General features: G+C 43.1%; 1 protein-coding gene and 1 long non-coding RNA gene across 2 annotated transcripts in view; both read right to left on the reverse strand.

The window, feature by feature from the left end:
• Positions 1–12,388, reverse strand: part of LOC310698484 — a 219,114-nt gene that overhangs the window by 17,366 nt on the left and 189,360 nt on the right. The window lies entirely within an intron of this gene.
• SURF1 (SURF1 cytochrome c oxidase assembly factor) lies at positions 134–12,076 on the reverse strand. Its single transcript, XM_083485589.1, has 9 exons — positions 11,921–12,076; positions 10,984–11,065; positions 9,333–9,460; positions 8,659–8,741; positions 7,288–7,479; positions 6,133–6,205; positions 5,879–6,041; positions 3,350–3,431; positions 134–648 (listed from the first exon to the last, which is right to left on the reverse strand). Exons 1-9 carry the CDS (start codon positions 11,987–11,989, stop codon positions 582–584), a joined length of 939 nt encoding a protein of 312 aa, XP_083341715.1. The 5' UTR covers positions 11,990–12,076; the 3' UTR covers positions 134–581.

Below are 12,388 nucleotides of genomic sequence, written 5' to 3' on the forward strand. Positions count from 1 at the left end.
TTTCATAAGCTGCCTTGACAAGACAACAGAAATTGATCAGCTCACAGGTGAGACTGCAATTGAAATACCCTGCAACTATGAACTTCAGAAGTTTACAATACTTCATTATTGTTGCCAAGAAGAAACAAAGCTGTATATGCGACATGATTTATTTACTACTTCATTACATGGAACTTTGCATCATATTGTATCAGCAACATGCTGATTATTTGCACAAACACTAATACTCTTGAATCCTTATTTCCTTCATGTCATTTCTGATTACATACCATTAAGCAACCCAAGATAAGCACTACAATTTGAAAGGCTTTCACCCTCCCTGTTAAGGCCCCCATCATCCTAATTCCTCCCTTAACCATGCCTACCCAGAAGTGAGTCCTACTGAATTCAAGACTGCAGCTCTAATATATTGCAGCCGACTTTCAGCAGAACACAAGTCTTCCTTGCTTGGGTCTGCTTGCTCTGGTCACTGAAGTGCTGCAATCAAGTCAGAAGGACTTCCTCTATATAGCAACCTCAGAGACTGGCTGCAGTTCCTGTGAGCATTTTGAAGCCAAGCTTGCACCAAGGAGTTGTAAGTCTTAGAGGTGAACCTTCTGAATGAATTTCTTGTACCACATGTAGGAGGTAGCTGCACACAAACCATACCTGCAAAGAAGGGAGAAAGCTTAGTGTTAAGACACAAGGTTAACCTGCAAAGGGCATACAATTTTAGGGTCAGAAATGTATGCAAAGGGTTGCCACATAATGAGTACAAAGAGGACAGCGAGCTGGGGAAAGGGGTGTGCGGGGCCATGGCCACACAGTTGGGGCTGGTGGCAGCCAGGGAATGCATGCCTGTACGCCTCTCCTGGCTCAGGCTGGCAGCGGCCAGGGTGTGCAGAGCAGCCTGAGTCAGGCAAAATAAAAACTCCCCCCAACTCAGACATTTCCTTTAAAATTTATAAGTACCATTTAATCATTTCTAATTAAAAATACCATTTAAAATTTCTAGAATCAATTTTATCCTTATTGCATTCTGATTGTTTTTATTTTCTCTATATACATACAGTGGACGCTTGGGTTGCAAACGTGATCCGTGTGGGAAGCACGTTCGCAACCCGCAGTGCCGCATCTGCGCACATGCGGGTTGTGATTGGGTGTCTCTGTGCATGCGCGAGTGCTGAAACCTGGAAGTAACCTGTTCCAGTACTTCCAGGTTTCGGCACGTCTGTAACCTGAAAACCCATAACCTGAAGTGTCTGTAACCTGAGGTACCACTGTACATATGTCATTGATAATTTATTGTTTTGATGCATTTACATTCTTAATCTATTAGCATGTCTTTTTTAGAGCAATATTTTGTCATATAACCATCAAAGCATTGCCATTCATTTTTTAGTTTTTGATTTGACAGCTGACGTATGGATGCTGTTAATTTAGCCAATTTTAAATATTCATTTAATTTGAGAATCCATTCCTCCTTGGTAGGTAGTTTTTTAGCTTTCCATTTAGATGCTATTACTATCCTGGCTGCAGTGGTCGTGTATAAGAAAATTCTTTTTTTCGATTTCAGTATTTTCCTAAAAGGCCCAGTAGGTAAGCCTCTGGGATTTTATGCATTTTTTCCAACTCATGTATTTCCCCCCAGAAGTACTTAACTGGGGTGCAACTCCACCACATATGCATTGTTGTACCAGCTTCCTTGTTGCATTTCCAACAGAGGTTAGATTTCAGTTTATAGATTTTTGCTAATTTGACTGGTGTTAAATATCACCTGTAGAACATTTTGATGAAATTTTCTTTTATTGTACTATAGGCGGTAAACCTTATATCTTCCTGCCAAAGTTTCTTCCATTGCTCTAAATATATTGTGTGGCCAAAGTCTCGCGCCCATTTAATCACTGTCTCTTTCACTTCCTCGTCAATCATGTCCAAATCTAGCAAAAGGTTATACATTTTAGATAGAATTTTTTTGTTTGTTTTTTAATAATATTTCATGCATTAATGAATTCTGTTTAGCAAAGCCTCTCTTCGAGTCCGAGTTAAAGACACTTCCAAGTTGTATATATTGCCCTCTGTTGGAGACATAATGCCTTATTTCCTCATATGGTCTAATTCTAAGTCTACCTTGATCTTCCATTATCAAATCTCTGTAAGTTGCCCATTCCTTATTCATGTTTAGTTTTTTCATGGCACGGGCTTCTAGTGGTGAGAGCCACCATGGTGTCATTGGCTCTAGTCTCGTTTTGTACTTACTCCAGACTTTAAATAATGCGTTCCTAATTAGGTGACTATTGAAGCCTTTATGGACTGTGATCTTATCATATGCGAGGTAGGCGTATTAAAGCCCTCCAGGTCTTAATAAATCTGCTTTTTCCAAAGTGATCCATTCTTTCAGGCATACAAGGCATTCTGCTTCATAGCATAATTTTAAATTTGGCAATGCCAGACCTCCCCTCTCTTTTTTGTCAGGAGCTTAAATTTTATGCGAGCTTTCTTATTTTGCCATATGAATTTTGTCATATCTTTCCTCCACTCCTCGAAACATGTTTCTCTAGATATTATGGGAATTGTTTGAAAGAGAAGGAGCATTTTGGGAAGGACATTCATTTTTATTATGGAAACTCTTCCTCCTATTGATAACTTTAGATTTTTTAAAGGCAGGACTATGTTATCTTCAAATTTTTTATAGTGGATCGACGTTAGTCCATCTCGGCCAGGAGCTTTACCAATTTTCAAACTAGAAATTGCTTGGTGTAATTCCATTACCGTAACTGGGGCATTTAACTGTTCCACTTTCTCTTTGCTTATTTTAGGTATTTTCCTCTTTGAGAAGTAATCTGCAATTTCTTGTTCTGTTTCTGACCCTCTTTTATATAGTTTTGTGAAGTATTTTACAGAACATTTATTGATTTCATCTTCCGTTTCATAAACCTTCCCTTCGTACTCTACTTTATTTATCTGACTTTCTTTTCGTTTTTTATTTATTTGCCATTAGAGTAGTCGTCCTGGTCTATTTCCTGCTTCAAAGAATCTTTGTTTCATCCACTTGATGTTGTTTTCAATTTCATTATTTAGCAATGCTGAAAGCTGTATTTGCAATAATTTTATATTTTGACTCAATGTTTTATCTTTAGGGGGTTTTGCTAAAAAAAAATTCTTGATTTTTCTATATCCTGCTTTATTTTATTTAATATTGTATTTAATATTGTCACCAGCTAAACATCACAATATACAGGCATATCACCATGTCTGAAATAAGGATGGAGCTATAAAGAAGCATTAGCTGGCTTCACAGCTTTTCCTTCATCATGATTTTCAAATATCGCCCAGCTCTAGATAAAACCCCAAATGTTTTGTCACTTACCAGGTAATGATGTATTGCATGTGCTCGTTGCGTAACGTCACCCTTGTCTGGCCTCCAATGGGCCCCCCTGGAACTGTGCTTTCTGTGGTTGCAAGAGAGAGACAGCAGTGAGTCAGAACCAGATGCAATATGAGCCTTTAGAAAAGAAATTCAAACACCAGGGGCAGATTACTTTTATGTAATAAGTGAAAACCTATGTAGTCTGCTCTCAACTCCCACTCCCATCTCACTCTCCTTGCCAATGATACAGCTCTCCCATGCTCAGATTTTCTGTGTAACTCCCTGTCCGACTTCACCCTTTGTATAGCATAGCAAACCAACCAAATGGCTGCTCTACCCAATCCACACCTGGCTCTGACATAAAGGTAAAGGGACCCCTGACCATTAGGTCCAGTCATGACCGACTCTGTGGTTGCAGCGCTCATCTCGCTTTATTGGTCGAGGGAGCCGGCGTACAGCTTCCGGGTCATGTGGCCAGCATGACTAAGCCGCTTCTGGCAAACCAGAGCAGTGCACGGAAATGCCGTTTACCTTCCCGCCGGAGCAGTACCTATTTATCTACTTGCACTTTGACGTGCTTTCGAACTGCTAGGTTGGCAGGAGCAGGGACCGATCAACAGGAGCTCACCCCGTCACAGGGATTTAAACCGCCGACCTTCTGATTGGCAAGCCCTAGGCTCTGTGGTTTAGACCACAGCGCCACCCGCGCTCTGACATAAGTGGCATTAAACTAAGTGGAACTCCATTCATTCAGATCCTGCCCCCTCCAGAGCAGGAGAAAACATGCTGCTTCCATCTTCCATGTGACACCCCATTAGATATTTGAAGGTGGCTACACTATCTCCTCTCAGTCTTCTCTTCCAGGCTAAACATACCCAGCTCCCTCAACCGTTCGTCATAAGGCTAGGTTTCCAGATCCTTGATCATCTTGGTTGCCCTCCTTTCTGCCTGTTCCAGCTTGTTAATATCCTTAAATTGTGGCACGCAGAACTGAACACAGTACTCCAGGTGTGGTCTGACAAAGGCAGAATAGAGCGGAACTAAGACACTATATTTCTGTTGATGCAGCCTAGAATAGCTTTGGCTTTTTTGCTGCTGCATCACACAGTTGAGGTTGTGGCCTCATGTTGAGGCTGTGGCCTAATAAGACCCCTAGATCCTTTTCACATGTACAGCTGGCAAGACAGGTGTCCCCCATCTTTTATTTGTGCAGTTGGTTTTTCCTGCCTAAGTGTAGAACCTCACATTTGTCCCCACTGAAATTCATTCTTCCGTGTATGTAGCTCTGCATGTGTGTAGCTCTACTCAATACTACTCTATAATTTAGTGTAGATATATGTCTTATATATTTTAAATGTGTAAAAAACATCCTAGTTAAAAATATTCTTAATATTGAACCAAACCAATAAAAAAGAGATGTCAAAATATATGTTACTTACTAAATCTGTATAGTGTTCATCCTCCAAAAAAACCTCAGAATAATGTACATGGATTCCACCCCATTGCCTCTCATATTATTTTATTTATTTATTTATTATGTAATATGTTTATATCCTGCCAAGTTGGAATTCAAGGCGGCTTACAACATTTAAAAACATCAGTCATAGAATAAAGAATAATAAAAACAAACTGGTTAAAAACAATACTTAAAATACATGACAATATATCTAAAACCAGCAATTAAAATTTGAACTGACAGCAGCCTAGTCATCAGCAATGTCTGCACCTTAGTTTCGAAATGCATAAAGCCCTTTGCTGCAAAAGTAAATTGATGCCTCCTTGCCTGAATACAAGAAGGAGCCAAGTCACGAGGAAGAAACTTTGTTTGCTGATTGCAGTCTTCCCACGGCACGGCTGAGGAATGAAGAGCCCAATAAGCAAACAAATTTTATTTTTCTCCCGATAAGATCCATGGGGTTTTAAGGCACACACCATGCCTCTTGTTAGGCAGAGTAGACCCCAATACCCTGCTTAGCTTGATACCGTGCTGGGTTTTTATTCTGCCTAGCAAGAGGCACACAAGTGGATCTTATGGGGGGAAACAGATTGGGCAGGCAGGAAATGGCCATTTACTTTGCAGTAAACTTGGCTTTACCTTGCAGTAAAGTGCTGCTTTCTGCCTGCTGCCTGCAAGATCAGCTGGGCAGTGCATTCTCAATATATTACAGGGTGAAAAAATATGAAACCTTGATTGTGGTCTGGAGTTCATATCGGTAAGGAACAAAGTATCGATATATCACCCATCCCAACTTACCTTCACAGAGCTATGATTCAGAGTTCCCTGGGAAGAGGGATTGACTATTAAACCACTAGTAGCTGTAGCTCTGGGAGAGGAATGGGGGGGGGGCTGCTAACAACTCTCAGCACTGTTAACAAACCACAGTTCTCAGAATTTTTTGAGGGAAGCCATGACCGTGTCAAGTGGTATGATACTGTTTTAAATGCAGATGGGGCCCAAAGTCAGGAGCCTGTTGCAGTCCACTCCTATTAAAAGCCAAGACTACACAGCCAGGTCCTTGGGGAACTCACTGAAGTCTGCATCAAGGAAGATGGGCTCAGCTCCTGTCACTCTTGCCATGGCATCCAGGTCCCGGTAATGCCAACGATTCCTTTCAATGTCGTTCTTTGGAACAAATGGCTTGCGGGTTTCCGACAGCCTCACCACCCCTGTGAGCTCAATTTCCTCTTGGATCTACAAGAAAGAGTCAAATAGCAGTTCTTTTTTTAAAGAACACAATATCTTATGATATATAATGTGGTTGTTTCCATCCCTTGCTACCTACCTGTCCTCGCAACCTGGTCTCTGGCTTAAGTTTCTTTCTGGAGACAAACCCTCTGTTGACAAGGATTGTGATCCTGCAGGGTCAGGGGGAAAGGGAGAGAGAGAAGACAATAAACTCTGTAAGCATGGAAGCATCCCAGCCCCCTAAAGCAGGAGTGGACAATGTTTGGCATGCCAGATCTTGGCTGAACTACAACTCCAGGTACCCCTGGCTGTTGGGTATGTTGGCTGGAGCCAATGGCAGTTGTACTTCAGCAACATCTGGAGGGTCCACTTCCGCTGTAAGGCACCTAACATTGTAATTCTATACTCAGAAGCAAGCATCATTTATTCAATTTGGCTTACTCACAAGTCCATTTATATAAAACTTATTTTTGCTAGCCAGCTGGGAAGAGTTAAGAACACAGCCATCAACATTGCATTGTGGCAATTTGATTGGATTCTATTATGAGTGCCCTACATAGTACTGTTAACATACTAACATTTCTCTTTCATGTAACTTGGCTTTTGACTCCACAGCAATGGTTTTTCTCTCTCCTCTCTGTGCTCAGAGTAGATCCACTCACTTAGCTAACCAGCCCATGCACCTTAGAGTAGGTTCTAGGGCAGAAGATATCTGTTGGCCTTGAAGATACAGAATTCTTTCTTGTTGTTTTCTGCAACAGACTAACATGGTCAGGTGCCTGGAAAATTGACATTTTACGTTATGACGGTTCAGACATTGTTATCAACGTGAAAGAAACCTATGCTAGGCAAAATTCAGACATATTAGTGAAATTACATACATTTGATAATAGGAGATATGCCTATCTCCTATAATTAAATTCATGTAATTTCACTTATACTTTTGGAAAAGTTAAAAAACAAAAACGAATCATCACAGGTTTAAGTACATTCTGAAACAAGCTATGACTCCTTTTACAGAATCCAGAGAATGACTTAAATAAAAACAGTGCAGAACATTTCAGGTCCTCATGGTTATGAGGCAGAATCTGAATATATACAGACTGTATTTACTGAAGGGCCATGATCCTCTCTAATGTCACGATCCTATGCATGTCTGCTCACCCAAGTGCCCCATATTTCAACAGAGATTGCTTGCCACTAAATGAGTACAGGGCAGTGGCCCAAATTGTCTGTCAGTTAATATACTTACCCAAGGTCTATGCAGTAAAAGGGTGTGATGACATTGGCACCACTCTCAGGATTGGACATCAGCTGGCCAGCATCCCTGGCTTCTTTCTCTGAATCAACCAACGAACGTGGAAGGACGTACAGCTCCTTGTCATGAATGAAATACCCTCGGACCTTGACAGGTCTGTATTCCAACTCCTTTAGCTCTGAGAAGCTGTCAAAGGACAGAAAGCAGCAGGTTTGAAAGAGAGGCTGAGCTGCAGCCCAAAGCAAGGAACAGCTTCACCTACTTAAATTCTGCAGAATATAAAAAGGGCTACTTTCTTTAAAGTGGCACAGGCACTTTGAAAAGCAGCACACACCCTCCACACGTTTACCGTATTTTTCGCCCTATAGGGTGCACCGGCCCATAGGGTGCACCTAGTTTTCAGGGGAGGGGGAAATCAAGAAAAAAAATATGATCCCCCCCCCCACAGCTCTGGGAGCAGCGGACAGACTGCACGCAGCCTGTGCGCTACTCCAAGACCTTCTCCCTGCTTTTGCAGGAGGTGGCGGAATTCCCCCACCTCCCACAAAAGCCCACAGGAGCCGCGCGCAACTCCTGTGAGCTTTTTGACCAGGAGGGAGAAGGGACTGAAACGGCCAGTCAGTCCCTTGTCCCTCCTCGGGGAAAAGCCCCCAAGAGTGGTGCGCTCTTTAAAGGGTGCTCGGCTCCTGCGGGCTTTTCTACGAGCTAGGAGAATTCCCCCCCCCCCCAAGAAAAGCCAGCAGAAGCCTCCCACCCTTTAAAGAGCGTGCGGCTTCTGCATGCTTTTGCAGGAGGTGGGGGAATTCCCCCATCTCCCGCAAAAGCCCACAGGAGCCACGCACCCTTTAAAGAGCGTGCGGCTCCTGTGGGTTTTTCGACTGAGCTTGTAGGGCTGGTGGTGGGGGGAAGCGCTGCTTTCCCCCACCGCCAGCCTCAAAACCGGATCGGGGAGAAGCGCTAAGGCATCGTGTGCCTTCCCACTGCCCCCCCAGCTTGTGGGGCTGGCGGTGGGGGGAAGTGCTGCTTTCCCCCACCGCCAGCCTCCAAACCAGGTCGGAGAGTAGTGCGAAGGCGTCGCGCGCCTTCCCGCTGCCCCCCCCCCAGCTTGTGGGGCTGGTGGGGGGGGAAGCGCTGCTTTCCCCCCCACCAGCCTCAAAGAGCAGACTCTCTTGGCTTCAGCGAAAGCAACACGAAGCCTCCAGAGTGCAGGCTTCGGAGGCTTCGTGTTGCTATTGCTGAAGCCAAGGAGCCTGCATTCGCCCCAAAGGACGCACACACATTTCCCCTTCATTTTTGGAGGGGAAAAAGTGCGTCCTATATGGCGAAAAATACGGTAATTGATTGCAAGCCAGTTCACATACTTACTCTGCTGGGAGTGGGATCGGTTCTGCTGCCACCTTGGCTTCCAGATCAGAGATCAACTTCAACTTCCATTTCCGCCGTTGAATCTGACATGGGCATAAGGGCTCTTAGGGGCCTTGAGGGCAACACCAGACGTACATTTGCCCTCCCCAGCACAAAATTTCCCTCCCACCAAGGCAGGATAGCTGATTTACTACAGAAGTATTTGAACTATGAAAACCTAAGCTTTTCTGTTTCTTCTTTTAAAGCAAAACAAAATGCACATTTGAAGGAAAATGTGGGTTCCTCCTCTCAAATTCCGTAAATGCTTATTTGTTGTTGTTGTGGTTTAGTCATTTAGTCGTTTAGGACTCTTTGTAACCCCATGGACCAGAGCACGCCCGGCACTCCAAATGCTTATTAGTTCTATTCAAATAAAAACTACTCCATGTCATCAGCCAATAGTAAATGAGTTGGACTGAATTCCATTAAGTTAAACTGGGCAAACACAATGAAATTAATGTATCTATGATAGAAATGCCTGTTAATATCAATCTTTGATAATGACTAATTTTGGAAACAACTCACAGTAGAGGTTCTTGCACTGGCTACGAGCTGTAACTGAAGACATCTCTGAACACTGGCCCTGAATCAAGAGACGTCAGAGAGCAAGCCTCAGATTCAGCATTTGCATTTACCTGCCACGTTCCAAGGCAAAATGTCGCTATGGGGATTAGGAGGAGGCCCCACCTGAGCACAACATCCTCTCCAGATTTGGCAGAAGCAGCTGTGGAAATCCTGGACAAGGCCGGCCTCTGGGGAATCTCTGAGGAAAACGATGGGGGGGGGGGGAGGAATGTTTGTGTCATCTGTGGAAGAAGCTCTGTGCAGTACGTGGTTCATCACTACCATCAGATTCATTAATATCCAGCAATAACTTATTATTTGTATTAGTGATTCTGGAACATAGGTGTCTGCCTTATACTGAGTCAGGCCTTGGTCCATCTAGCTCAGTACTGTCTACACTGGCAGGCAGCAGCTCACCAGGGTTTCAGGCAATGGGTCTCTCTCAGCCTTACCTGGAGATGCTGGGGCTTTTAGCATGCAAGGCAGATGCTATGCAGCTGATCCACAGAACTTGCTATGGTTCTGACATAACAAACATGAGGAAAGTGCAGTTATGCCCTCGCTGCCTCATTTCAGTAATCAGCAGAATATTTTCCTCAATTGCCTGGAGCCTGAGATGGCCCTGGAATATAAAAAACCCCACTTTGCTGGTCCAAGGAAGGGAGAATGCACCTAGATGCTCTCTTACCTACCTGAGTTAAAAAAAATGGCAAATGGCAGTAACCACCAATCTCCAACGCTTCCAACCTTTACAGCCAGTAGCCAGAAGACATTAGGGCAAATGGGTCATTGCCTAACCAGCCTCAGATGCATCCCCATTTGTGGAATGCACTCCCCAGGGAGGCATGCCTGGCACCTTCATTACATATTGGAGTGGATTATCAGAATAATGTTTATATATAGCAGACAGAATGGAAAGTTCCTTTATTTTCTCTCTCTCTCTCTCTCTCTCTCTTTCTTTCTCTCTTCCTTTTTCTTTATCTCCTCTCTTTCTCTTGCCTTCTCCCCTCTATCTCTTCTCTATTCCTCCTTTCTTTTTCTTATTCTTTTTGGTCTGCATTTTTATTTAGACTAACATTTTAGTTTTGATAAAAATATAATAGATAATATTCTTTGTATCCCTTTTTCCAAACTTTAATAAAAATTATTTTTTTAAAAAAATACTGACCTTTAGGTGCCAGGCGAAAACATTTCTCTATAACCAGGCCTTGGGCTGATTAACATTCTATGGCCTTTTAAATGTGTGTTTGAGGGGGAAGGGGGGCTATTGAGGTGTTTTTTTGGCCTTGTTATGTTTTTTGTTCTCAATTGTATTTTTATGTGGTCAACTGCCCTGTAATATTTACCTGAAGGAAGGCATACAAAATAAATAAATAACTACCTGGTGACGACAAAGATGACTTGATGATAACAACAACTAAAATGAACATGTCAACTCAAAAGTCACAATAATAAATGAATAAACATATAATTAAAATATCTACTCAGAAATCAGTCCCACTGAATTCCAGAAAACTTACTCCTAGGTAACTACATACAGGAGTGCAACCTGAATATAGAATACGGTTAGCAAATATGACCAGCTAAAGTAGAAGCTGATCTTCTTTGGTCCATCTGGATACCCCCCTCTGTGCAAATAAAATTAAGAAAACAGAAACCAGGCTTCAGCAGACAAGCTTCTCCTAAGTCAACATATTATGAAGTATTAAGGGTTTTATTCACCTTTATGTGGTCGTAGCAGGCCAGAAGGTGCTTTAAAATAGGTGCATCCAAACAACGTCTTTCCACCGACATAGTAAGGGAGCTAAAAGCAAAACAAAAGGTGCTGATTGAATTTCCCCCTTACATTATAGAAACTTGTAAGAAGCTGAATTTCAGATGTCATTTTTGGAAAAGAGTTAATTGCAAAAGATGAACAATGATACCAGTGTTAAAAACCAGGCAAGAAACAAAGAGAAAAGGGAAGAAAAATAGGTAACTCTCTCTCTCATCCTCATCCATACTCATCCATAGAAAGGTGGATGGCCAACTCACCTGGCTGTTGTGTAGGAAAATAACCCTAGTGCCTCAAAGGCACTTTGTATGTTAAAAGAACTTCACAACATTATTACTTATTAGACTTGTCCGGCGCTACTCAAGGCAACTTGCAACACATCTAAAGTGTAAGAAATGGAATGAAATAACCCTCATAAGAGCCACAGGAAGAGTTGAGACCAGACCAATGACAACTTAGCAATATCACGCAAACCCCTTAGGAGAGGCTTTTGTCAAGGAATGGACACATTAATCTACCCAAATTAATAAACGAAGTTGGCCTGTATCATCTTTGTGGTTTTTAAAAGCAACCTTAGCAAGAGATGCTTCCACCCGCATGGCTGGGGACGAAGAACCGTGCCCGACCTGTTGAATTGCCACCTGTCAGGCTGCTGTGAGAGGCCCCGAAGGTAAACGGCAGTGCAGCCTAATGCGGGAGCTGCCTTTGGAAAAGATTGTCCCGACAGGCATTTTAACGGAATTCTGATTTTTATGAATTTTAACTCATTTTCTATTTGCGGTTGCATCGAGGGTTTTTTTATACAGACAGCCGTGATTTAGCAGCATGAAAACGGCCAAAATAATAAAAACTGAAATAGAAATAATAAAATAAAACGGCTCCCACCTGGCCCGCCTTCGCCCGCAAGGGCCCCCTCAGCGCAAAGTCGCCTAGCAACCGCAAAAACACAGACATTTCCCACCCCCCACTCCTTTCACGAGCCTTGCCTCTTCTGGGTCACGCGACTTCCGCTCTCCCAAGGCTCCTTAGAGGTGGGTCTTACGAGGCGCTTCCGTCGCAAAACACACAGGGAGCTCCTTCGCCGCCTAACACTCTCTCTCTCTCTCTCTCTCTCTCTCTCTCTCTCTCTCTCTCTCTCTCTCTCTCTCTCTCTCTCTCTCTCTCTCTCTCTCTCTCTCTCTCTCTCTCACACACACACACACACACACACACACACACACACACACACACACACACAGCCTTACATCATCATTATCGTCATCATTATTTAAAAAGAGCATCTCCTCACGGACACAGAAATGTCTCAGGAGGGAAGGACGCCGCATAAGTAACACTCTCTTTTCACCCCGCATA

The sequence above is a fragment of the Podarcis liolepis genome (genome assembly GCF_965112155.1).
Source record: "Podarcis liolepis genome assembly, chromosome: Z".
Classification (NCBI taxonomy): domain Eukaryota; kingdom Metazoa; phylum Chordata; class Lepidosauria; order Squamata; family Lacertidae; genus Podarcis; species Podarcis liolepis.